This window comes from Ipomoea nil, unplaced genomic scaffold, assembly GCF_001879475.1.
Source record: "Ipomoea nil cultivar Tokyo-kokei standard unplaced genomic scaffold, Asagao_1.1 scaffold1770, whole genome shotgun sequence".
Classification (NCBI taxonomy): domain Eukaryota; kingdom Viridiplantae; phylum Streptophyta; class Magnoliopsida; order Solanales; family Convolvulaceae; genus Ipomoea; species Ipomoea nil.
Window position 1 is genome coordinate 696,765 of NW_017618198.1, and position 27,270 is coordinate 724,034.

The 27,270-nt window shown below is 35.8% G+C and overlaps 3 protein-coding genes across 7 annotated transcripts; all 3 read left to right on the top strand.

The window, feature by feature from the left end:
• The first annotated feature begins 821 nt into the window (after positions 1 to 821).
• Positions 822 to 4,851, top strand: LOC109192277. Its single transcript, XM_019342851.1, has 4 exons — positions 822 to 1,809; positions 2,018 to 2,653; positions 2,813 to 4,225; positions 4,331 to 4,851. Exons 1-4 carry the CDS (start codon positions 822 to 824, stop codon positions 4,849 to 4,851), a joined length of 3,558 nt encoding a protein of 1,185 aa, XP_019198396.1.
• Positions 4,852 to 4,899: 48 nt separating this feature from the next.
• LOC109192278 lies at positions 4,900 to 5,936 on the top strand. The gene is made up of 2 exons (XM_019342852.1): positions 4,900 to 5,119; positions 5,221 to 5,936. The coding sequence occupies exons 1-2, from the start codon at positions 4,900 to 4,902 to the stop codon at positions 5,934 to 5,936; spliced, it is 936 nt and encodes a 311-aa protein (XP_019198397.1).
• Positions 5,937 to 16,794: 10,858 nt separating this feature from the next.
• LOC109192487 (two-component response regulator-like PRR73) lies at positions 16,795 to 24,167 on the top strand. Of its 5 annotated transcripts, XM_019343146.1 has the most exons (11): positions 17,079 to 17,237; positions 17,342 to 17,421; positions 17,643 to 17,693; positions 17,858 to 18,273; positions 19,364 to 19,525; positions 19,616 to 19,749; positions 20,072 to 20,233; positions 21,743 to 21,926; positions 22,171 to 22,618; positions 22,747 to 23,554; positions 23,752 to 24,167. In XM_019343146.1, exons 4-11 carry the CDS (start codon positions 17,916 to 17,918, stop codon positions 23,857 to 23,859), a joined length of 2,364 nt encoding a protein of 787 aa, XP_019198691.1. In that variant the 5' UTR covers positions 17,079 to 17,237; positions 17,342 to 17,421; positions 17,643 to 17,693; positions 17,858 to 17,915; the 3' UTR covers positions 23,860 to 24,167. The 5 variants fall into 5 exon arrangements, with proteins under 5 accessions (XP_019198690.1, XP_019198693.1, XP_019198694.1 ...); XM_019343145.1 differs by lacking the exons at positions 17,079 to 17,237; positions 17,342 to 17,421 and adding an exon at positions 16,795 to 17,031; XM_019343148.1 differs by lacking the exons at positions 17,079 to 17,237; positions 17,342 to 17,421 and adding an exon at positions 16,795 to 17,031 and having other exon boundaries at positions 17,643 to 17,675.
• Positions 24,168 to 27,270: the final 3,103 nt, after the last annotated feature.

The following is a 27,270-nucleotide window of genomic DNA, read 5'->3' on the forward strand; positions in this document are numbered from 1 at the left end:
ATGTTTTGTTAGTAAAGGAACAAATTAGCAACATCAATTACGGAGTATATCTTAGGGACGAAAAGTGATAACGACCAACAATTAGAGACGAATTCTACAATTATCATGTAACTTAGTGATAAAAATTATAATTTTCCTTATTTTTGCTATTATATATATTTTGTGTTATGTGAAAAATTCGAAAGTAATATTTGACAACTTTAAGATTGGATTTGGGTAGACAAACAGAACTTTTGAAAAGCTTCATTATATAATACTACCATTTCAAAATTCTTCAACTCATCCATAACAGTAACCCATTAGCACTTGGAGAGGAACAAAATCTTGTACCTAGTACTAATTAATTAATTATCAAATTAAGTAATATATATATGCATGTATCCGATTTTTCTGAGTTAAAAGTTTAAATTTTTAATGATAATATCTTGTGTGTGGTTAAAATATTTTTACTAGACCGAATACCCGTTAAAGTATTTTGATAACTGGTACATAAGACACAGTTTTGATTTAAAAACTTTTTTGTATGATATGTTTTACTTCAATTCAGTTAATGGTTTAAACTATTGCATGGAGTTGTTTCAAGTTGAACCGTAACCATGTTGAATACTAAAAACAGTGAAAATATTGTATTTTTATTTTTGTTGTGTTTAGCATATAATATTCTAAGTACTATAAGTTTTTCCCTCTACGTTAGGGTTCTCTTTTTTTTCTCCCGTAACTAGGGTTTCGTACGCAAAGTAGATTCCGACGGAGGCCGCGCACGAGCAACACGATCGGCAGGCTTCACCATCTCACGTTCGGCAGGCGTCTAGACGGCGGACATGGCAGCAACTGAGGCTGAGATAGCGGGGCTATCGAGCAGATGGGCCGATATCGAATTGGAAGACGAGGACGCCGGTGTTGAGGCGCCGGCGGTCGACAGTGGCGCAGCGGCGGTAGCAGAATCTTGGGTGGTGGTTGGCCGGTTTCTGACTCAACGATTGATCAAGGTTGAGTATATGCGACAGGTTATGGCCTCGGCATGGAAACCGGTAAGTGGTGTGCATATCACGGAGCTCCAACCGAATCTTTTTCAATTTGTATTCCATCACATAACGGATGTCCGGAGGGTTATGGATGAGGGACCGTGGTCCTTTGAGAATTGTACGCTGCTCTGTAGGGAGGTGAAGGATGGTCAATTGCCGAAGGATATGGTGCTTGATACAGTGGATTTATGGGTGCAGGTGTACAACCTGTCGGTTGGTTATAATACGGTACCGGTACTTGAACAGACAGGGAATTTTCTGGGGAAATTCTTAAAGATTGATGAAAGGCAGATGAAGGGGCCACTCAAAGCTTTCTACCGAATTAGGGTTTGTATGTCTGTGGATAAGCCCCTGAAAAGGAGGATGAAATTGATTCGCCGGGACAAGTCTTGGGGGTGGGTGAATTTCAAATACGAGAGACTACATACTTTTTGCTTTTTCTGTGGACTTTTGGGGCACTCGGAAAAGTTCTGCTTGAAAGCTAGAAACTCGACGTTGACTGCTGAACAATATCCTTATGGTGTGTGGATGCGAGCTGGGCAGGCAAGAGGACCACGGCCAGTCGGTGAATCATGGCTACTAACCGAGGATGATCCACCGATCCGCCTGGAACCCGTGAGGGTGGCGCCAGAAAAACCGGTAGTAGGGGTACAAGGCCGAGAGGAGGAGGAGGAGGAGGGGGTAACGGCGTTGGCTAAGCGTCGCAGGCAGGATAGTAGACAACTGACAGATACAGATACTAGTATGGCAGATAGCTCAAAAAACTTGCATCAGGCGGGCTCTGGTTCCAGACCCGCCCACAACAATGAGTACTCTGAGTTGGAACTGTCGTGGCTTGGGCAATCCACGGACAGTTCGTGCAGTTGTGGACATGGTGTCCAAGAAGAAGCCTGATTTTGTATTTTTGATGGAAACGAAAGTAGCACGAATACATGCAGAACGAGTTCGCGTTAAGATTGGTTACGAGGGTCTTTTTTATGTTAATAATACAGGCCGTAGTGGTGGTTTGGCATTGCTTTGGAGAAAGAATAATACTGCAAGATTACTGGGTTACTCGAAGACACACATTGATGTGGAGGTGAGTATAAGTGGTTTTCCGAACTGGAGAATGACTTGTTACTACGGCTATCCAGAACGTACACGGAGGACTGAGTCATGGGATCTATTGAAACAGTTGGCAACACAATCTGAGCTACCCTGGGTTGTGATTGGCCACTTTAATGATCTCTTGTACCAGTATGAGAAGAGAGGAGGAAATCCACACCCGAACAGTCTGTTACGCGGCTTTGGAGAGACTATGGATCAGTGTGGTTTGGCACAGTTACCAATGAGTGGTAATCAGTTCACATGGCAAACGGGCAAAGGCACTCCTGGATGGATTCAGGAAAAATTAGATAAGGTACTAGTCACTAACCGTTGGAGGGATATTGTAAATGGGGTCACAGTTGCAAATCAATGGACTAGACGGTCAGACCACTCAGCTATTTTCATGGGGATTCGGCAATATGGGAGTAGGAGGGGTGGGGGCCGAAGGTTTCGTTTTGAGATGGCATGGCTCTATGATGAGGGATGTAGAGCGGTAGTGGCTGAGTCATGGGAGGAGGGAAGGGATAGGGGAGCACAAGGCTGTATTGCACATTGTGGAAACCGGTTAACCCGATGGGGGGGGGGGGGGGGGGACAGGTACCATAAGTTTGGGGAAAGGATTGAGCAGCTCCGGAGGAGGCAAGATCAACTCTAGGGATGTACTGATCATGCATCCCTGGATGAGTATAACCGCCTGGAAGCGGATCTATACCGAGTGGAGATGCAGGAAGATGCATACTGGAAGCAGAGGGCCAAACAGCACTGGCTCAAGGATGCGGATGCCAACACGAAGTTTTATCACAGGTATGCCTCGAACCGAAGGAATAAGAATACTCTAGTTAAAATTATGAATAATAGTGGTGAATGGATGGAAGGGGATGATATGGCGGGTGTAGTTCTGGATTATTTTAAACGCATTTTTACAACTAATAATCCCGTAAGCGGTGATCTGATCTATAACAATGTTACGCCACGAGTCACTCAGGCACAGAATGAGGTATTAATGCGACCCTTTGAGGTTGGTGAGGTGAAAGATGCTCTGTTTGAAATGTATCTTGATAAGGCACCAGGGCCGGATGGGATGAACCCGGGTTTTTATCAAAGTTTTTGGGATATTGTAGGAGGTGATATCTCGACTTTTGTTGTAGACTGTCTGAATGCAAACTCATTGCCACCTGGTTTGAATAATACCGATGTTGTATTAATTCCTAAGAAAGATGTCCCTGAACAGGTCACTGATTTGAGACCAATAGCGCTTAGTAATGTCATTTATAGAATTATGGCCAAAATAATAACCCGGAGGATGAAACCCCTAATGGATAGTATTATATCTGAATCCCAGAGTGCTTTTATACCAGGCAGGTTGATAACGGATAATATTTTGATTGCCTCAGAGGTAGGCCATTATTTGAACAGGAAACAGTGTGGAGTGGTTGGTTGGGGTGCCTTAAAATTAGATATGGCGAAAGCTTATGATCGGATGGAATTGCCATTTTTGAAAGGTATGATGATGGCCCTCGGGTTTAATGATAAGTGGATTGATCTTATTATGACGTGTGTTACGACGGTATCCTATAATTTCCTGGTGAATGGGACACGGAGTGACTCACTAATACCAACTAGGGGTTTAAGACAGGGGGATCCATTATCGCCGTACCTGTTTATAATCTGTGCGGAAGGTCTCTCTATGTTGTTACAACAGGCACAAGGAAGGGGTTTAATACATGGATGTAGAGTAGCAAGGGGTGCTCCGCCTATCTCCCATCTTTTCTTTGCTGATGATAGCTTATTATTTTTTAAAGCAACTGTGCGGGAGGCAAATGAAATTAAAGGATGTCTGGCTCTATATGAAAGTCTGTCTGGGCAAGCTGTTAATTACCATAAATCCAGTATATGCTATAGTAAGAATACAACAGAGGAGGTCAGGGAAAATGTGGCACAAGTTTTGGGTGTGGTTCAGGCTCCTAACTTTGGAAAGTATCTTGGATTGCCATCATTCATTGGAAGGAATAAGAAAGCCGCATTTGCTTATATAGAGGACAAAATCAGACAGAGAATAGGATCTTGGAACAAGAAACTATTATCGCAGGCAGGAAAAGAAATCTTATTGAAAAGTGTGGCTCAGGCTATGCCTACCTTCTCAATGAGTGTTTTCTTATTGCCTACTAATATCTGTATGGCTATTGAGCGGTTGATGAATAGATATTGGTGGGGCTCAGGGACTGACCAGAGAATCCATTGGAAAGCCTGGGATAAGTTATGTATACCCAAGAAGTATGGTGGATTGGGTTTTAAAGACCTAAGAGCTTTCAATGTGGCACTATTGGGAAAGCAAGCTTGGAGGCTATTGACCAATACAGACTCTTTGGTTTCTAAAGTTTATAAGGCCAGATATTATCCTAACCAACCTTTTACTGATGCAATTCTAGGAAACAATCCAAGTCATTGTTGGCGGAGCATTATGACGGCTAAGAGTTTAATTTGTAGTGGGGTGAGAAGACGAATTGGGAACGGAGATTCTACCTTTGTGTGGGGACACCCGTGGTTGCAAGATAAAGATGACCCCATGATCCAGACAGAAATGCCACCCCAACTGAGTAATGCCAGAGTAATCAATTTAATTAACCAAGATACAGGCACTTGGGATTATGATTTACTTACTGATATTTTTGAGCCTGGTGATGTGAGTAGGATTCTAAAAATACCAGTCTCCCCAAGCTATGATGACATGTGGTATTGACATGGGGACCCCAAGGGCAATTACACGGTTAAACATGGGTATAGGTGTATGGTGGGGAATTATGAAAATATTGCAAATGTGGGATTTGCAAAGTGGCTCACATTGTGGAAACAGAAAATACCACCCAAATGGAAAACCTTACTATGGAGGGTTTTGAGTGATATTCTTCCTACTATCCAAAACTTGCTTATAAAAAGAGTGGAGATTGATCCGGTGTGTGCCATGTGTGGAGTTGCAAATGAAGATATTATGCATACATTGGTTTCGTGTGACTATACAAGACCATTTGGGCACTATCTAACCTTCCATCTACAAATATTGTGACAAATATTTTTTATGAATGGTTTAGTGAAATGTTAAATGTTCTAGATTCTGATGGTATTGCCTACGCAGCTGCAATTATTTATCATGTATGGAGAGCTCGGAATGGTGCGGTTTGGGATGCATGTTTGCCCAGACCACGGCGAGTGCTCGCCGCGGCCCAGGCCGAAATTACAGCATGGCGTCAAGCCCATGCACCAAGAAGGGACCCGAGTCCCGTGATGCCCAGCACAGTAGCGCAACCCACTGCTCACGGAACCGGAACCGGTACAGCCCAGCATGCCGCACCCAATCACACTCCGACGCAACCACCACCATCCAAGTGCTATGTCAATGCTGGATATCGACACACGGACAACACAGCAACGGTTGGAGTGGTAATACTAGGACCGGGTGGTCAATTTGTCTCAGCGTACTCCGCACCTTTGCCACATTGTTTTTCACCACTCATGGCGGAGGCTTATGCTTTTAAGGAGGCTCTTTCTTGGCTACGCGAGCGTGGAGAGCAAAATATGGAGCTTTATACAGATTGCCAGGTACTGCAGACTTACTTAATGACACCACAGCTGCTGACACGATCGTATGTTGGCTATGCAATTGATGGATGCAGGAATCATTTATCTACTTTTAATTATTGTTATGTTAACTTCTTACCTAGATCGCAGAATATTTTAGCACATAGTTTAGCTACTACAGCTTTCCAGTATGACACAGCTATGTATTGGGATACTATCCCACCGGACGCTATTTCAGCTTATCTATGAATACAACCCATTGGTTGACCTTCAAAAAAAAAAAAAAAAAAATTCTAAGTACTATAAGACTCAGTGTTGCAAAAATCTCGCCTAGGCACCGATTAATTTCTGCCTAGGCGCTACGCGCTGGCCGACCACCTAGCGTATCACCATAATCGATGATCTAGACGGTTGGCCGGCTAGGCCGCCTAGGCTTCTTAGGCACCGACTAGGCCGCTTAGTCAGCCGATTAACTATTGTTTCCTTCTTTTCTAAATGAGTTATTTCACTCAAAACGATGTGTCATTTTGAGCAAAATAACTCTAACTTGTTTAAACTCTATGTTTTTTTGGTTAATATTTAATATTTTAGTATTAAATATTAAAATATTAAATAGTTTATTATAATTAATAAGTCTTAAAAAACTTTAAAAATTTAAACAATTTTTTAAAAAATAAAAAATACACGGACGCCTAGCGATTTTTTCAACCATGATAAGACTAATATGGATTCAACTATAAGCCAATGTTTCAAGTTCGACTCCCAATATAATGAGAGATACATGCATATTGGTTTCTTGGTTTGAGACAGTCAACTATATATGTGCAATATATCTAGGTTGCTTTACCTCATTCTGATCTTTTGCCGATTAAGGTCACAAGTTGAGTTTCACCTAGGGCGTACCTTCGGATAGCAATTATGAGCTTCTCTATAAATCAACATATGGATTCAACTTGAGTTACACTTCATAGAGTTCAACTCTTACTCGAAAAGATTTGATCAAAATTCTTTAACACGACGCATATATTCCATTCACTTTTGTCCATTTAAAAGTTGTATTTCATCTTTTCTAGTGCAATTTACTTTTTCTCTGTGGTTTACAGACTATATCACATATGAATATGATACCTATCACATATCTTAAGATACTGGCTGAGCAATTCCTTGTCATTAAAAAAAAAAAAAAAAAAAAAATCTACTTGATCTCTTACCATTTTTAATATTTGTTATTGTTATGATTGACATAGTAAAAAACGACAACGTTACGTGTTAGTAATAGTTACTTTTACTTATATCACCTAACTATGTCTTTTTTCTTACCCAAATAATGGTCCAATTTTAGTAGCAAAGTGGTGATAATAAGGAAAGATTCTAAAGCAAGAATCCCACCTTTACGCTTTATAGGGGAAACTGAGGTTGAGAGTTGGGAATGAAAAGTGAAGTAAAATTTAGGCCATAAAACATGCATGCCTAAGATGCCGGCCGGCACTTTTGCTTTTGCGAAAACTGAGGTTGAGAGATTGGGGGAGCAGTATCCAAAAAGAAACTGCACTGTATATAAGCCAGAAAATGTGACTAAAAGATTCTCATCAGATCACCTAATAATCTCCGATCCTCTTCTACTCGATCTACACTACATATAACTCCCTCCATACACATTACTACCTTCACTCCTACAATTACTAATCAATAAGCTTCCAAATCACATCGGTTTTGCAATCATTTGTGAAATGCCATTGGGGAGAGTAGCTAAATTGGCCTTTAAAGTTGATTATTGTGTGATATAATTTGCACTGAGATCCATTTTCGATTTGGGTCAGATCAAAGAAAAATCAAGTTCTCCTAATTGGGAATGTTTTAAGTAGGAAAATTTTATGGTCCACACAGCTGTGTGGATCATGCTCCAAAACGATGTCTTTTCTTTTAATGAAAAGAAACGACACCCGTTTTGTGTAATTAATTAATTCTATTTATATAGCATATTCATTTTCATTTTATATATATTGTAGTTTCATTTCAGTACAACAAAAGTTTCATTTTGTTTCAACTAATGTTTCATTTGACATTATACATATAATAGTCTTATTACAGTGAGACCTGTTATTGAATTTAATTTTATACACACTTTAATCTTATTACAATACCACTAAATTATAATTCTAATTCAACTACGGTTTCATTGGCCAATATAAACTCAAATATGTGAAACTGTTATTCGGTTTCATTTTATATACATTGTAGTTTCATTACAACACAACTAAAATATCATTCTGATATAACTACAGTTTCATTTGGCAATATACACTCAATATGTGAGACATGTTATTAAGTTTCTTTTTATACATACTGTAGTTTCATTTAAGCACAACTAAAACATCATTTCAATTCAACTACGGTTTCATTTGACAATATACACTCAATATGTCAGACATGTTATTCAGTTTCATTTTATACATACTGTAGTTTCATTTCAACAAAACTAAAGTATCATTTCAATTCAGTTACACTTTCATTTGATAATATAAACACAATATGTGAGACAAGTTACTCAGTTTCATTTTAGATACATTGTAGTTTTATTTTGTTCTGAACACATGCACTAGAAATACGGAATTTGTTAAATATAACGGCTGCCGTTTCTTTACTTAAAGAAACGGCACCGTTTTCGAACCATGGTCCACCGTATAACAATTGTTTTAAGTAGCGTTTGTTTGGAGAGGGCTATGAGTTTACACTAGTATATATACAATTAAACTTTTTTAAAAATTTGAATTATATAGCATAAATGTTTTCTTTCGCACAAGAGGGGTGCAAGTGTTAGAATATTTACGTGAGGAAGTAAGCATGCATGCATTGGATTTTGGTGTTTATGTTGAAAGGCTGGTGTGTGGGACGGAAGTATCACCCAATATTGGTGTTTTCATTGAGAGATTGGAGTGTGGTGGGAAATGGTTACGTGACCGTCAAGAAAGGGTTCAGGTGTGGGATGGAAGTATCACTCAATAATAGTGTTGCAAAAATCGCGCTTAGCGCCGCCCGGTCGTGGCGAGGGAAGCCGGAATCGGCCTCCACTGCGGCCGGTTGAACGTGCGGTTTTTTTTTTTTTTTAGTTGTAAAGTGTCAAATGTTTGGCAAGACATAACTTTTGACTCGGTTATCCGTTTTGGATAATTTTTTTTTTCAAATCGCGTATTTTTTCGAGATCTGTATGAAACAAACAGCCAAAGGTGGTTTGCCCCATCAATTTCTCAAAAAAATGCTTCTTTTGCTCTTAATTTTAGTTTTTTTTTATGTATTTAGATTGTTTCAACACTATTTTGAACCATTTTACAACTATTAGTGAATTTTTATAATTTTTAGTTTAAATTTAAAAAAAAAACAATTAAAAAAATTTAAAAAATAAAAATAAAAAATCAGGCATCTAACGTATTTTGCAACCTTGTCCAATATTGGTGTTTTCATTGAAAGATTGGAGTGTGGTGGGAAATGGTTACGTGACCGTCAAGAAAGGGTTCAGAGGGTGAGTCGTTTAGGTTGGGTAGGTTTCGCAAAGGGTTCTATTAGTTTGGGTCCGCAGTATGAGTTGTCTAAAGTCGACTTCTCAAGGGATTGTATTATTATTTTAAAAAATAGGTTATTCTCTTGAGTTAAAGGATATTTTTCCTTGCTAGCATGAGGGCAAGTTTTTTAGATATCTATTGTGTGAATGCAAATGTTTTTTAGAGGAAAAGTTATACATATATATATATATATATATATATATATATATATATATTTATTTATTTATTTATTTATTTATTTATTTATTTACTTATTTTTTTTATTTTTTATTTTAGTACTACTAACTCTGTTACAATGTAATATCTGTTCATAACTACTCTCTCAACCTACTAAAGCACAAAAAGCCAATAATCCATCTCCACTAAAGCTTGAACCCACATAGAAGAACAACTTGATGGACCACAAGGTCGTTAGTAGAAAAAGTTCTAATTAACTAATCTACACAAGTGAATAATGAAGATATGAGTTTGATAATTAATCACCATGTTGGACTATATATATATATATATATATATATATATATATATATATATATATTCCTGATTGTTACAGCTGATGAGACCAGTTTGCATAATGCCAAAACGCAGCCGTTTGAGAACATTTCTCCGTAGTAGCCTTCATGGCCGCAAATTCCTATTAATTAGTCAAACATATATAAAGATTGATACGTATGGGTTAGAGAAAAAAAATCTTATTGGTCCTGATTTTATTGACGGTCGAAAGAAGAGTAAGTAGATGCTACGTGAGAATGTTAACTAAAAATATAAGAGTCACACTTGTGTTAAATTGATTCGTGAGGCGAGTCGAATCAGATATGATTTATATAAAAATATAACATTTATACTGAAAAGTATATGTAATACTAATCAAGAATAAAATGTTTGTTACTTATACTTTTGAATGTGTATTACACTTTTCCATTTAAGTAATAAACACTTTAAATTTTTTTTTTTGAGTACTACTGACTTTGTTACAATGTAGTATCTGTTCATAAATACTTTCACAATATACTGAAACACAAACAATCAATACTGCCCCACTGAAAATCGAACTCATAACCTCCCATTTGGGAGAGTAGTCATTTCGTACCACCAGAACATAAGGTTATTAACCCGACCTGTCGTACGGACTCATCCAAGTTTTTGCCAAAATACAATATTTTTTTATAGTAGTTAAAAAAATTTAGTACACATCTTATATGGCACGATCGTATACAATACTTATTTACGGAAGAAAAAGAATATAGTATAAGTTGTGATCCCTCGATCATTGTCTTTGGATCAATATCTTATATTAGAGCATGTTAGGTAAAATAAAAGTGAAAAGTAAACTTTTAGTAAAATTATAGTCACTTATTCTAATTTTATTGGAGAATGAAAAGCAAATGAACAAAAATTGACTCAATTTTTCAGAGAAATTATAGGGCCATGTTAGCTAGGTGTGAATGGTCCCGGAAGAATGATCCAGTGAATAGAGTATGATTTTTGTATTAGAATATCACAAGTTTGATTTTAACCAACATCTTAATTTTATTAATGTGGTTTACGTTTCTCGTGTGATTTGCAAATTATTATATAGAAACGAGAGCACGGACTTGAATAATTGATGTTGTGAGTTTTCTAATCATTTAAAAAATATATAATATTACTCTTTATTATATATAGTACATTTTCAATTTAATTTCTTAATCAACCATTTAACCCAATAAGTTAAGCATGTGTGGTCCAATGAAACTAAGAGGTCAGCTTCAAATAAAAAGTCTCATGTTATAGTATGAGTATAATTATGTTTCTTCTTTAATTATAACCCTCATCAGTATTGGTATTTCATATTCAAAATAGATAATTTGATTTTAGTAGGTTCTTTGTATAGGAAAATAGAGACGATGTACAACAATTGAAGAAAGAAAGAAATTTATGAAAGAAATTTGTCAATTCTCAATTTTGCTTATGAAAAAGCGAAACAGAAGTGGTTATAAATAAGAAATATAATAAATTACTAAAATAATCATATTGTAGTTTACTGACTTTATTACTCTAGAGATTAAAATTGTAACTTTTTGAAATGTTATGGAAACATATTGCAACAGTAGAAAGTGACAGACTAAAATGGTTAGTATAAAATAATTGAAAGACAAAAAAATGTACCATTTTTCTATTTAATTACCACATTGATGCTTATAACATTATGTATGTGTGATGCACAAAATTTTATGTTTGATATTAAAATATTGATTAATATAAATAAATATACATTTTTAGTTTAAATTATCTTTTGCAATTCCTTATCATATTTGAAAAATATTAGAAAAAAAATTTATATTTTTAATAATAATGTAAATAAATTTCATAAAATTTAATATTTGCAACAAAAAAAAAAGTAAAGAAATATATATATAATTTAATATTTTCATATATGTATATTTGCACAAATAATATATGTGTTATATACACACATATGATTTAATATTCAAATATATTTAATTAAATATAATCTACTATTAAAATAATTGTAATATGATGATTTAATAAAATGATAATTAAAGAAGGAGAAAAAGATAAGGTATATGGGTGGTATAATTGAAGTTATAATAGTAAGGATACTTTTTTCAAAAAAAAAAAAAATTATAATACAACTCTTATAGCACAATGTATAAAAATATTTAACAGAAAAAATGACATAATTTAGAGGTATAATGTGAATTCCCTCTTATTAGTTAGTTAGATTTATGATGATGTTAGTTAATTTACAAATAATAAATAGGAAAATATTTTCTTTTCCTTCATGAATTTCTCCTCCAATCTTTTTTTTTTTCTTTGGATTTTTCTTTCATTCATTGAATGTCCATGAATTACTGACTACACTACTAATTAAAAATAAATTAAGTTACTAATCAAATACTGGGAAGTCTAATAAATATATATAGAGTTTCAGATTACATGAAAGTTTATAACACAAAAAGTGATTATTGTTAAGAAAACATTTTGGAATTAAGAAAACTTGTCTATAGCTACTTTGTTAAGACAATGTTTGGCATATTTCCTTTTTCTTGTCTCCACATCTGGTAAGCAGCTAGCTAAATAGGGTAGTTTTCAGGTTATTACTCAATTATCTACTCCGTATTAGTTTTTAATTATTTTTTTTTTGAAAGGAAATTTTTAATTAATTTAAAAGTATAGCCAAACTAATATAGGGAAAGTAGATAGATGTCAATTAGCACTGATGTTTTTTTGCAAAGTGTATAATTAAAATAATTTTAGGGTTTTATTAGGTGCAAAAGAAACATTGTACCCACAATGTCCACATTACACCCAATATAAACTCTAAAATTTTACATTCGCTTTGACTTAATCAACGCTTCAGACATTTTTAGTTAATATATATTTTTAAAAATATAATAGTTAATTATATTAATTATAAAAACATTGTTGTATCTATAATTTTGAATGCTCATTCTTATAACTGTACCTTTTGTTTTAATAAAAAAACGGATTTTTCCTCCGAGCGCACATCCAAATCACGAATGCGGATAAATATAAATCAAAGAATTATACCTTTCTCTGTTCACCTCTTTCACCATTGTGTCAAAACTTATCTCACCATACTCAAGTCCCATTATGGTAATAAGTATACATTTTTTTTTTCTTTTAATTTCTTTTTATCAAGTATTGAGAAACACTTATATAAACACTCAAATGAAAACTAAAGGTACCAACTAAACTACACATCAAAATGGCACACACATGCATGACTTTAGATGAATGTATATATACCTAATTGGGATGAAAGTAAGGGAACACAGTTCCTTTCACTATCTGTCCATATGTACACAAGTGGGATGTCTAATAAATTCACCAATATGCATTTTCACATGCACTTGCTTCCCATGAAATATATATATATGGATGACAATGAATTGAGTATTACCAAGCTAATTAAGTACTAAATTTAACATTTTAAATGGATTTGAGTCCTCATAAATAGTACTAAATAGATTTTATGAAGGGTACGGTATGGATAAGTATAAAATGGATTTCTAATGTGTTCAAATAGTTATATACATAATTAGGTTCGAGTTTGGAATTCTTTAAATGGGTAGATATATGACTTATTGTCATGTGTGTACAAGGGAGTGGGGCGGGGGGAGGTGGATCATAGGAGAATTAGACCTTTGGAAAAAATTGATATATAACTCATTCTAGACATCGATCTTCTCGTTGCGACACTGCAAAATGAATCAAGCTAAACTGCAAAATGCATCTAATGGTACGTACATGTGCACTTAAATCTGTGATTCTAAAAGGGTGAATCTAAATATCTAATGATATATAAAAGTGCAAAGCAGTTTCATATACCATTGGGTGCACTTTAAAAAGTGTGTGTGTGTGAATTGAAGCTAATTGTTGGAATCCCTAAATTCCTAATTGTTTGATGGAAAATGCTAAACACCTCTACAATTGTCATTCACTAACAACGACTTCTTGATGCGAAAAAATTCCACGTCACAAAAATGCAATTGCCACATAAAGAGTGGTTGTTTGTGAGTGATAAATGTAGAAGTGTGTAGCATGATCCTTGTTTGACGAAGTGGTAAATGTAGAAGTGTACGTGTAGTATGATCATTGTTTGACGATGATAAAAATAAGCCAAATTATATATTGTCATAAAGTATTAGAATAACCCAACATGGTAGCTTAAGTGGCAAATGAGCTTTCTTTATGAGGGAGAATTCTGGGATAACCTGGGTTTGATTCCCTTTGGACTAGCTTTTGTCCCTCTTGGAGTGAACCGGGTGGACCTGGACCGTTAAACAAACAGAGAAATACCCGGACCACATTGTGGTTTACATAAAAAAAAAAAAGTATTAGAATGATTGTGAATATAAAGTAAAAACATGTATCAGAGCACAAATGATTAAGTAAAATAGAAGTTAATTAACTATTAGAAAAATACATAATTATGAAAAAAAATGCATAATCTATGTATGCTTTAATTTGTGATAGAAGTTCAGTGTTGGTCCATTTATATCGGACCACGTTACATTAATTGCCAATAGCTCCTTTATACTTGCAAACGTTAAAGGACCTTTCTAGTGGTTTTGATACAGACCACTATTTCTTTACTTTTTCTGGGATGACAGTATGGTACGTTGTGGATATCATACTGCGGAATTATTATAAATTCCCCTATCAAGAATTATAAGGTATTAGTCAGTTGGGTTTGTATTATATTTGATACAACCATGTAAGCATAATTGTATCGAGCATTCTAGTGTATATAGTATTCGGTACAACTCAATACACATATGTGATTGTATCAAGTATAACAAGACATCGGTGTTATTTGACACATCAGATGCTTTTAATTTTTTTTTTTTTTATAATATTCTACTCAACAAATATTTAAATATTGAAAAAAAAATCATCTGGGCCAACTTCCGTGCCTCTCGGAGCGAGCGGGGATTATTCGGGTGGACCGAACTGTAAGACGGACTGAGAAAGACCAAAAACATCTCGTGATTTACAACAAAAGAGCTTCCCTAGTAGGGGTTTTAGCTCAGTTGTTGAGGAGGTTGGATCCTTGGTGGAAAAGAGAGTGTGTTGGAGAGAGAAGATTTGGATTGTTGGCTTGTTGCGAGGAGAGTAGTTTTTTTGTCTCCAAATGTGGGGCCCGCGTGGAGAGAACAAAGGAAAAGCTACTCAGCTCTCATGTGCGTTCATTGCAAGCATCGCGCGCCCTGAGTGCGTAAAAGCTTTTTAAATTTATTTTTTCGCCTAACATATGTTTTCTTTTAATTTATTGCTGTTGTTCTATTCACTCTTTCCTTGTAATTCGACAAAATTTCTTAAAAAACTATGCCTAATGGAGATGCTCTAAGGGTTCTACTGCATTACAGTCATAGGACATTACTGACAACTCATTGAGGGAAAACATTCAATCTAGCATTGGCGAAGAATAAACAATCGTCAATGTAATTAAGACATTCAATCACGCATTGCCAACAAAAAAAAAAAGGTAACAAACATGTTATATTACAGTTATCATTAGACGTAAAAATTGTATACCTATGTCACTCTATAGTCATATAAAAAGAAAAATTAGACATTGACTTGTCAATATCATTATATCTTCTATACTAAAAAGTTTCAATTACTCATATATTATGACCAATCAAACTTATTAGCGCAACCATCTTTGAATAAACTTTATTATTAGAGCAACACCTAGATGGATTTTTCTTGATTTTTTTCAGACATTTTTGCCACATGAAAGAGAGAGAGATGAGAGAGAGGGAGTTGATTTTTCTTGCAAAGACCCAAATATTTTCAAATTTGTGGGTCCTACCAAAAGAGAGAGGAGCAGCCGCCAGCTCGCGTGAGACGCACAAAAGGCACCCAGCCTGGCGTGTGCACTTCACGCGCATGGGCGCGTAAATACAGTGTGTGTGTGTGTGTGTGTGTGTGTATATATATATATATATATATATATATATATATAGAGGATGATTTTTTTTTCTCTTTTCTTTTTTCTTACATTTTTCTCTCTCCTATTTTACACCTTAAATCCGATCCAAAATACCCCACTATTGAAGATGCCCTTAGAGCAACCCTAATAGGGGGTTGTGCACATATTTTGAGGGAAAATGGCAAGGTGAAGGAGAGAGGAGAGATGAGAGAGAGGGGATGTGGTTGTCCTGTAAAAATGGGAATTTTGTAGAGAGTGAGACCCACATGTGAAGATAGAGAGTTACACCTCACGTGCGTGCGGCACAACTCTCGCGCCCAGGCAGACACGTAATTCTAACTTTTTTATTTTTATTTTCTCTCTCTAATTTTTTCTTTTCTAATTACACCCCTATAAAATCTACTCAAAATCTTCACACTGAGGATGTCCTTAATAACATTAGTCGCTCTAATAATAATGCAGTCTAATCTAAGTAAATAATTGATATTATTGAGTAATGGATACAACTCTTTAAATACTAAATGAAAGAGAATGCGTGGTGACGGCAGCATATTCACCACCAACAAGATCGTATGAGTAACATGGTAAAGTTAATTTGATTCCATAGTTTGGTTGATTATAATATTGAAATATTTATATGGAACATGATTGGGGAGAAAATGAGGTACACCGGTCCAATAGTGGGGAAGCAAGCAGAGAAGGATGGTCCCCAGATATTTTGTTGCTGACGCGGATCCAATCCTTTGGTAGAAGAGGGAATAAACCACAAGTTTTGAGGAGCGTTTTGTCATTTAACAATGTACGCGACCACACAAATTCTAATCCAGCCAGAGGGTGGGGCCCGCCCGCTGACGAAACGACGTCGCTCCTTCAATTCCCCAAACCTTTTACTGAACCCACAGGCCGTCACGTGTCCCCCAATCGGATCAGAAAAGATCCGCCCGAAACTATAGAGAGCCCGTTTTTTGATTCAGCTCCACGTGGCTTCCAGTGCATCGCTTACGTGGCGGACTGTGCAGCTCACCATTGTCCACGTCATCAGCAGATCGGGGGAATATAATATCTTTGCTAGGACGTATCTATTTCTCTCCCCTCAACCCCTCCTTCATTCTTCAGGCTTCGGTGTTTCTCCTTTTAGTGGAACAAACCCTAGACATAAACACAACAATGAGTTGAGAGAATTCATTAAAATAAAATACGGATTTCTTTTGCCTTTTATTGGATAAACAAACATTCGTCTGCTTCTGGATATATTCAAAACCTCGTTTCATTAACTATGACTTTCATAGGAGCTCTGATCTGCACCAATGGAGTTTAGGTATGAATTCATGCTTCGCCATTTCCTCCTTTCTGTTGGTGAATTTGTGAGGAATTTTAATTTGCTTTACGTGTTATTTTGTTGTTCTGGATCTCTCCGATTCAAATTCTGTTATTTCGTGCCCCGACAAAACTGGGGTTCTTCAAAAGCAAACATTTTTTGGATTTTCGTGTCCTGGAAAGATGAATTGTTAATATAGTAAAAAGGTATTGATTTTTATGGCTTGGTTGAGATGCATTGTGTGTGAACAATTGAGGTTATTGTGCTTTTAATTGCTCAATTTTGCATAATAGTTGTTTCTGACATTCAGGGCTGTTTCAAATTGCTTAGCTCGTTCAATTCAGAAAATTTTTGAGCTGCCAAACACAAATAAGTGGAATTTTATTGTTTGTAAGCTTAGAGTTGTTTTATTTTTTTCTTGGTTTGTTCTTAGATACATTCAATTGTACAAATCACATGGAATTCATTCCCCTAGCTTGATAATGAGCATGGTTATTTTTTGCTCCCTATTATATACATGTGCATACTCATACGATCTGGTAAATTATTGGATTTGATATTTGCTATGAATATGTGAGGTATTTGAAGAATTTGATGTCTTTTTGTTGTAGATTTTATCAAGGAGCTGGTTAGTAGAAAGACTGGTAATTTATGTAACAACGGTATGAGCAACTTTTCTTCCAGAGTTTTAAATTCGAAGGCCAGGGGGTACAATAAAGAAAACATTTAAAAGAAAAACGAAACAGTAAATTTAATATTTGTGATGTAATAAGCATACAGAAAAATTAGAAGAATCTGATGTTTAATATTTCTCTCTACATTCGAGGTTTTCTTGCGGACTAAATCTGAAGCCTTATTCATCATTCATTTTTTGAATCTGATTGATGAGGGGAGTTCGGGTGGATGGCAATGGTCCTCCACTTAAAGGGTTAACAGAAATCAATCACAGTGGTATGCGGTCTGAGCAGAATGGAGTAAGAGATGGAGTTAATGGTGATGGACATGGGCTCTCTGAGGAAGACGAGTCGAGGATTAATGAAGACGCTGAGGACAGAAATGATATGCGCAGAGATTTAATGCAGGTGCAGGCTGTTCTTCATACTCAGCAGCAACAGCCTCAAGGCCCTGTGGTTCGCTGGGAGCGTTTTCTTCCTCTTAGGTCCCTCAAGGTTCTGCTTGTGGAAAATGATGATTCTACTCGTCATGTAGTCAGTGCACTGCTTCGGAATTGCAGCTACGAAGGTTGGCTTTTTTCTTGCTAAATCCTTTTCTGTTTTCGTGAGTGGTTTATAGTGAGAGTTCATGCAGATATTTTGCAAATTTATTCTATCCTGTGATTCCTGTCCTTATTTGGTTAGCAGTATATAGATATCTGCTTAGTTTCCTGGCTGAATAAATATCAGCTAATTGAATTTTCAGGTCAATTCTTATTGGGTTAGCATGTTCATTTTCTGCCTGGCTTTATGTTAATTGAACTTCTATTGATCTTTTGCCATTTAATGTCTTTTTCTGCTAGATGAGATACTTCTATTGATTTTTGTATCATGTAGAATTAATTACACTTAATTTATAATGTTTTTTTCCATAGAAGAAATACTGAACTCCTGATTTCCCGGGTAATAATTGGCTTTATTATTATTATTATTTATTTATTTTACTTTATTTTATTTTTTCTATTGAAGGGTTGACTGGAAGTTATTCCTTTTATCCCAGTAAAGCTCACCCTTACTTTTTGCATCTTTCTTCTCTTGATTTCTGTCACTTCCTTCCTTCTAAGAAATAGAAGGAATATAAATTTGGTTGCTCAGGCCTCCTCATCTTTTAGAGAGAAATCTTCTCCATCCTATTGACTGAAATGTTTTCATACAACAGTTATGAAGTATACAGATATATCCATCCTCTCTCAAAACTTTCAGTATCAATTTTCTGCTTGAGTGGATGTAATTATATCCTAACACAAGAAACTGTGATCTTACTAGAAATGCATCCATCTTGTACTCCTGTCCCTATCTTGTTCCTTTAGTTTTTCCCTTTTTTTTTGTTTTTGTTTTTTGTTTTTGTTTTTTTTTTTTTTAACAATTTGTGCTTTGGTCAGGATAAAGGAAAGAAGCATCAGGCAAAACATGCAATTGATGTTAACTACAAAATTCAGTTCCTATACTTCTTTAGCATTTAAACTTTGCTCTTGGTTCTCCCTATTCCCAATATTTGTTTAAGTATTCATCTTTTTTTATTGTGAAATTTGAGATCTTTATCTGGGCTCTCTGCCAATATTTGTTAGAGCATTCAAATCCCTCATTCTCAAGGAATATGTTGAATTGGATAACTGCAGTTACAGCTGTTGCAAATGGATTTGAAGCATGGAAAATTTTAGAAGATTTAACCAATCACATAGATCTTGTTCTAACAGAAGTAGCCATGCCATATATGTCGGGCATTGGTCTGTTATCAAAGGTTATGAACCACAAAACTCGCAAGAATGTCCCTTTGATTAGTGAGTTTTCTTCCTATTTCATGGTTGTGTTTACTAATACTTTTTATGTTTTTAGCTGCTACACCTAATGTGTATTACTTTTATGTGCAGTGATGTCATCTAATGATTCTATGGGAGTAGTCTTCAAGTGTTTGTCAAAGGGTGCAGTTGACTTTTTAGTGAAGCCTATTCGAAAGAATGAGCTTAAAAATCTCTGGCAACATGTTTGGAGAAAATGCCACAGTGTAAGTTAATATCATCATCCTATCATGTATAACTTGGAACTTGGAAGCACCATTTCTTCAATAATTCTTGATAAAGCAGCCAAGCAGGGTATGTTGGTGCTTAAATTGAAAAAGAGATTTCTTATCAAAAAACAAAAACTGAAAAGGATATCACTGTGTTTAACTTGGTGGACCGTCTAAATTGTTGCTCCTTCTCTCTCCTCTCTCCCTTTCACTTTGTTTTATTTTTTTTTTACCTTTTTTCCCCCCTTTACACTGTATTTCCCTAGCAAATTGTGTATTGGCATTCTGTTTTTTCATTATTTTGTCATCCTTTTATCAGTCGAGTGGTAGTGGCAGTGTAAGTGGAATACGTACCGAAAAGTCCACAAAATGTAAAAGCATTGAAGGGTCGGGGAATAACAGCGACAGCAATGATGAGGATGAGAATGGAAGCATTGATTTGAACATCAGGGATGGAAGTGACAACGGAAGTGGGACCCAGGTACTTCTAAAGATCTTACCTATAATAGTCTTTTTCACATATGCATGATACCACACTAACATGCAAACATGTATTTGTTCTTTTTACAAAATATAAGAGAAAGTGCACTTGTACTCCCTGAGTTATGACTAATTGCAATTTTAGTCCCTAATTGTTTAGCATGAATGTGTATAGTCCCCAAGTTTTTTATTTTGGTTCTCCTATGTTGCAACTTTAGTCCCTAAGCTATGACTAAATTTCAATTTTGGTCCCCATCTATGAGATGACTAAAATTGCAACGTGGTTAAAAATCTAGTGACTATTTTATGTTCATGCAAAACAATTAGAGACTAAATCTCTATTCAGTCATAACTTGGGGACTTAAACTGCATTTTCCCTGAAATATAATTTTCCATAATATCTATGTTTGCAAAAATGAATATTTTTTTCAATTTTGTTAATCTTGTTAAATGACCAGTATCGTTAATCTTGTTAATGTACAGTAATGTGAATCTCGTGGGGCTCTTCTATTGTAGTTACTTTCATGTCTGCATGCTTTTGTGTATGCTGTACAACTTGGGTGTCATGGCCCAACTGTATACCATCTTATGCAATCAAGTTTATGTAGGACACTTGGCTGCCTAATTTGTTACTGATTACTGATTGCCTATAAAATCCTATTGATATTTTGCTAGCCTTCATATTCCTTAGTAAATTTATTGAATACAAAATAACAGAAAGCACCCAACTTATTGAAAAACTTTAAAAACAAAGCGAAAAGTATATTGATAGTTACCTGACCAAGTTAAATATTCCTTCCAAAAATCACCAAAAGTAACTAGCAGGAAAAACTAATCTATAAAATCAAGAACAAATAAGCATGTGAAAAGAAAGATCTTTAGCTTGAAATGCTTATAATTTAATTTAATTTTTTTTTTTGGCATGCATACTCCAAAATTTTCCAAATATATTCCACTTTGTTCTTGGACGAAATTCCCTATTTTGCTGTTAATTCAAAAACATGGGAAACAGTTTAGGAATTAAGAGTATTTCCACTTGAAGTCCCATAATGATTTTTAAAAATGATGCATTATTTCTCATTTCTTTGTTTTATTTATTTCTTGTTTTCCCCCCAATCTTGTAACGCTTCCAAATGTCAAGTTCAGTCTACCACGCTGCTTGTAGTGCATACCTACCTTATGTTGGAAAAGGGGGGAGGGGGTTGTGAATGACAAATGACAATTTTCACTATAAAGGAGATTGTAGAGGCATTTTCTGCTTAAGTACCAAATCACATCATATATGTAATGTGTTGCAGTAATGAATCAACAATAATTATATCAAGTGTACCAAATCACATCATATATGTAATGTGTTGCAGTAATGAATCAACAATAATTATATCAAAATTCTGGAATGGCATAGATTGGAAGCCTATGCACTCTTTTCTTAGGTTTGTATATATATATATATATATATATATATAAAATGATGCAGTGTTCTAATATCATTACAACCCTTCTTTCTCAGAGTTCATGGTCAAAACGGGCCATTGAGGTGGAAAGCCCACAACCCATGTTGCCTTGGGATGAATTACCTGAACCCCCTGACAGCACTTGTGCTCAGGTTATTCATTCCAGACCAGAAGCACAAAGTGCAAATTGGGTTCCTACAATTGCCACCAGAGAGTACCAAGATGAGGAGGATGAACAGGGTACTGTAGTTCTTTTGAAATGGGGAATATTGCATGCTTGCGCACCTAGTTAATTTGCAAGCTCAAGGGCCTAATGACATAATTTGCCTCGATAAAAATGATTTGGAAAATATAATGTCCATACAGCTTAACTCAACTTGATTTGGATCTAGTCCCACTTGAGTTTCGTGTTTGGCCTAATGTTTTATATCTTTAGCTTCTTTGTTTTCTGATCTGATAAGTTAATGATTTGGTTTGCAAGCAGAAAATGTTCCAATGGGAAAGGATCTACAGATAGGAGTACCTAGGACTCCGGATTTACAGCTTAATGGTCCAACCAGTAAAGCATTGGATGGTGATGCGAGTGCTAAGAAGGGAAAACTTGTGAATGTAGACTCCTCAAAAGATGACGAGAAATTGATTGGAAAGCTGGAGCTTAACATGACTCGAAAGAATGAGTTAAAGGACAAGGATAATGGTCATGTAGCTGCCATCGCCATCAAAGATAATCCTCTGTTGGAAATTACTGCCAATGATGTCCCCACTGATCCATCCAAGATAACTAACACCAAAGAAATAGCCACTTATAACACCAAGGAGATGCCATCCCTTGAACTCAGTTTGAAGCAACACAGAGAAGTTGGAGAGACTGGAACCACAGTGCTAGAACGCAACGTACTGAGGCATTCGGACCACCTTTCAGCTTTCTCAAGGCAAGTAGTAATTTGAACCCTCACTAAAGTTGAAACACTCACAGGTTATATTATTAGTTAATAAGCCGCCATAGGGGAGCCGCCATGGGGGAGGGATCACAAATTATAATTCTCATTTCCATGCACAGGTATGGCACTACTTCAACTGCTAATCAGGCTCAAACTGGAAATGTGGGCAGCTGCTCTCCTGTTAATAATAGCGGCTCTGAAGCAGCAAAAACAGAATCATTGCAGAATTTAAGATCTAATTCAAGCAGTATGCCCAATCAGCGCTCCAATGGCAGTAGTAACAACAATGATATGGGCTCATCAACCAATAACATTTTTGTCAAGGCAGAGGCATTTGCTGACAAGCCAATCAATAAATCTTCTGCTGTGAATGCACATCCCTGCTCTGCATTTCAGCCAGTTCAGCAAGGACAAAATTCTTCCCTTCCAGGAAAAGGTGATTCCGCCAAGGCAGCATTGGCCCAGGCAAGGGCCATGCAGCAGCAGCAGTATCAAGTTCAGCATCATCATCACCATTACCATCACCATCATCACCATGTGCATAACATGCAGCAGCAGCAACAACAACAACAACAGCAGCAGCAACAACAACAGCAGCTCCTGAATGAAGATTCTTTGCCTTCTAGAAAAACTGTTGCAGATGGAGCCGGACCCTATATGTTAGGTACACTGACAGATGGAAATACGAACTATGGAAGTGCATCGGGAAGTAACAATGCAAGCAATGGGCAGAATGAAAGCAACACTGCTGTAATTGCCGAGGAAACTAACATGGCTACTGAAGATGGAATAGCTGGAAAATGCACGGTTGGTGGAGAGAGTGGTAGTGGTAGCAGAAGTGGAGTAGACCAATGTCGACAAGCACAAAGGGAGGCTGCCTTGAACAAGTTCAGGCAAAAGCGAAAAGAGAGGAACTTTGATAAAAAGGTAACTTTTCTAAGATCTTAAAGATCAAACCATTCAGCCTATATATATAATTCCCCATGTTTCCAGCAGCACTCTGTTTGCAGAAAGAATACTTTGTATCTTGAATTCTTGATGATACAACAACGGCTTGGCTTATTAAAAGCAGCAGAAAAACCAACATCTCATTCTTCTCCCTTTCTTTGGGGTGCCATTTTCAGGTTCGATATCAAAGCAGAAAGAGACTGGCTGAACAGCGGCCACGCATCCGAGGACAATTTGTGAGCCAGTCCTCAGATAAAACCAAAACAAAGGATACAAATTGCTGACCCCTGCCCTGTCGCTTGATGGTGCATGTGTATTATGTACATGATTAGCATTGATCGCATAGATAGGGAGGCAGCAGTTTCATGTTTCTAAGAATAAGACATTTCTAAAGACTAGAATGAGTGAAGAACCACTGAAAAATGTATTCTTGGGAACTTTTTTGTGTGGTTTATATGACTACTAGGTACTGATTGAGGGTCATGGACTACCCCCAAACTACTACTTGTATTTCCTAATAAAATTCTTCAATGTAATGTGACGGATGTCTCTAGTGTTTGTTGTTGTAATGTAATCTTCTATTCTCCTTTAATTTTGTCCTCTCACAGATTTTTTCTCTCATTTCATTTCAATCTCTATAATATAGTAAATGCACCACTGTTGCAGATGTTTTTGCATTTTCTATTAGGGAATAGCTATCCTTTTGGAGTCACAAGGAAAATCCGTAGTCACTATTCGATCCCAAGAAATAAACCAATCTAGGTTTGGTTGTTCATAGTTGACTAGCTCAAACCGAGCAGATCAATCCTCTCATTAGGAGTCGAATTTCGACCAACATGGCGATACATTCATTCATATATACTAATATACATAAACAAAACCAAGCAGATCAATCCTCTCATTAGGAGTTAAATTTCGACCAACATGGTGATATATTCATTCATATATACGTAAAGATACATAGATGAAGGAAAACAATGCATATTATCATATGATCAAAGCATTTTTAGAAATGGACATAATTTTCATGGATATGTCTTCAGATTGATCAGTAAATGTTTGCATTGTTGATGATGAGTCGAATATGTATATATATACCCACATAGACAGGCATAAATAAGTGGATACATATGATACTGATACCTTATTGCATTGGTGAAAACTTTTCCGCCATTTGTTGTCTCGAACTGGTAAAGAGAGATTGAATTTACTCTGTCAAACATATGCACGGAAAAGCAATTTGATGTGCAAACCGGTTGGCCCTCTTTCATAATTCTCGAAACTGGCGGGGCAAATGCTATACGGGTCGTCTGATTCATATTTGTGTAATGCTTTAGCAATTGTTTTTCTTCTCCCATGAAGCAACACCTAAGTAGAGATGAAGCGTTTCTTCTATTCTAACCACTGTTGTAAAAATTGATCTAGGTTCCGTCTAGGCGCTAGGCGCCCCTAGAACGTTGCAATTTTCCCCCTTAGGCGATCGGCCGCCTAAGTGCCCGCCTAGCGCCTAACACGACCGACTTGGCTGCATAGGCAGCCGCCTAGTGCTTAACTTGGCCGAGTTAACTTGTCTATTTCGGTCGAGTTAGCCGAGTTAACCAGGTCGGCTCGCGACCTTGCTAATTTTTTTAAACATTATGTTAGTTATTAGAGTTGTACTATTGTTGCGATGCATATGCATCCACCATATATTTTATTATCTTCTTCAATTGTAATAATATATAAACATTATATATTGGAGTACTATAACTATGGTTGGTTTATATGACTACTGGGTATTGACATATTGTGTGGTTTATATTAGTACCACTGAAAATATTCTTGGGAACTTTTTTGTGTGGTTGGTTTATGACTACTAGGTACTGAGGGTCATGAACTTTTTTGTCCTCTCACATGTTTTTTTTCTCTTATTTCATTTCAATCTCTATAATAGCTATCCTACTGTGACGAAGAAAATCCATAATCACTATTCCTCACAAAAGGTAAACCAGTCTAGATTGTTCATAACTAACTAGCTCAAACCAAATAAATCAATAGATCGTTTTCATTAAGAGTCGAACTTCGACCAACATGGCGATATATTCATAAAGATACATAGATGAAGGGAAAAAAAATACATATTATCATGATAAAAGCATTGTTAGAAATGGACATAATTTTCACGGATATATATGTCTTTCCTGATATCAAATTGAAGCATGTGCTCCATCTCAACTAAAAATCTAAGCTGATAGTTGGATCGCACATTAATGGTTATATACTCAACGGAGTTGTATATGTATATACCCATACCCACATAGACAGGCATAAATAAATGGATACATATGATATTGATACCTTATTGCACTGGTGAAAACTTTTCCGCCATTTATTGGCCTCTTTCAAATGCAATACGGGTGGGTCGTCTGATTCATATTTGTTTAACCCTTTAGCAATTGTTTTTCTTCTCCCATTAAGTAGAAATGAAGCATTTGTTCTGTCCTGACAGCTTTATAGCAGAGGTAAAGGGAGGAGAAAGAGAAATCTCCTCAGTTTTTTACACGTGTTAAAATGTTGTTTTTATCAATGGGTTAAATTAAGATGTGATTTGATATACATCTCACATTGAAAACGTGTGATATACATATACTAATTTCCGTTTTCTGTTATTAATTTAGGAGAAAGAGAAATCTCCTCAGTTTTTTACACGTGTTAAAATGTTGTTTTTATCAATGGGTTAAATTAAGATGTGATTTGATATATATCTCACATTGAAAACGTGTGATATACATATACTAATTTCCGTTTTCTGTTATTAATTTTTGTCATGTGAGAAATGTGGGGAAAAAAAGTTATTTTAATGTGGGCAGTTATTCATGATCGATCTTAATTATCGGATGACCAATCAACTACTGGTAAATTTATTAACGCACAGTCTATGTAATTTGCAATTTTAACTTGATAAAACAAATAATATGAGAACGATCGAGTTATATTATTTATTTTATTATATTTGAATAATAATTTTCTATAAATAATTAAGTTTTAATACAAAGTATAACCTATTAAAATTTTATAGAATCTCAAAATGAATGACAATCTAAATAAAACATATTTCAACCTTTTTAAATAGAAGTTGAACACATTCCCTCACGTCACATAAATAACATCTTTATTAGATAGTGTTATTTTATATGACAATTAAGATATCTCCTTGTATCACGTGAACATAGTATTTTTATTGAGTAGCATAAAAGTTCCAACAATACAAACAAGGCACAAAAAGATATGATACTGAGCAATGAGCTACATCAACTTGAGTCTAGCTTTAACCATCATCAATGGAATATGAGGTTGTCATAAAGGTTGGGAAGATCATTACATGCGGTTTTATACCATTTTCCTTGAGATTGAGGACATTAACAAGAATCTAGGGAAATTATAACAAACTCTATGTGTTTACATAGCTCCTGAGCAAGTCGATCGGTCTGACATTTCCTATAACAATTAGGTGCATGTACTTTAGGGTCTTAGCCTTGTAGATCGTATAATGAACTCAACCCTAAGCTATCAACCTATCCTAGAACTATTAGAGCAAGCCCAACAGCAATGGATTTCGTCAGAATTTGTTCAAGCCATTACGAAAGAGAAATGGAGAAAAAAAGGGAGGGGAAAGAAAAAAGAAAAAAACATTATAAAAAAATGTCTCAAATCAT

What these genes read in the sequence shown, in the direction of transcription:
- LOC109192277 (XM_019342851.1), top strand. Translation starts at nt 822, where the DNA reads ATGGCAGCAACTGAGGCTGAGATAGCGGGGCTATCGAGCAGATGGGCC. An exon ending in GGATAGGGGAGCACAAGGCT is followed by an intron (nt 2,654 to 2,812) that starts GTATTGCACATT and finishes ACCGCCTGGAAG; the next exon opens with CGGATCTATACCGAGTGGAG. An exon ending in AAAAGAAATCTTATTGAAAA is followed by an intron (nt 4,226 to 4,330) that starts GTGTGGCTCAGG and finishes GGTGGGGCTCAG; the next exon opens with GGACTGACCAGAGAATCCAT.
- LOC109192278 (XM_019342852.1), top strand. Translation starts at nt 4,900, where the DNA reads ATGGTGGGGAATTATGAAAATATTGCAAATGTGGGATTTGCAAAGTGG. An exon ending in TATGCATACATTGGTTTCGT is followed by an intron (nt 5,120 to 5,220) that starts GTGACTATACAA and finishes TAAATGTTCTAG; the next exon opens with ATTCTGATGGTATTGCCTAC.
- LOC109192487 (XM_019343145.1), top strand. Translation starts at nt 17,916, where the DNA reads ATGAGGGGAGTTCGGGTGGATGGCAATGGTCCTCCACTTAAAGGGTTA. An exon ending in TCGGAATTGCAGCTACGAAG is followed by an intron (nt 18,274 to 19,363) that starts GTTGGCTTTTTT and finishes GGATAACTGCAG; the next exon opens with TTACAGCTGTTGCAAATGGA. An exon ending in CACCTTTCAGCTTTCTCAAG is followed by an intron (nt 22,619 to 22,746) that starts GCAAGTAGTAAT and finishes TTCCATGCACAG; the next exon opens with GTATGGCACTACTTCAACTG.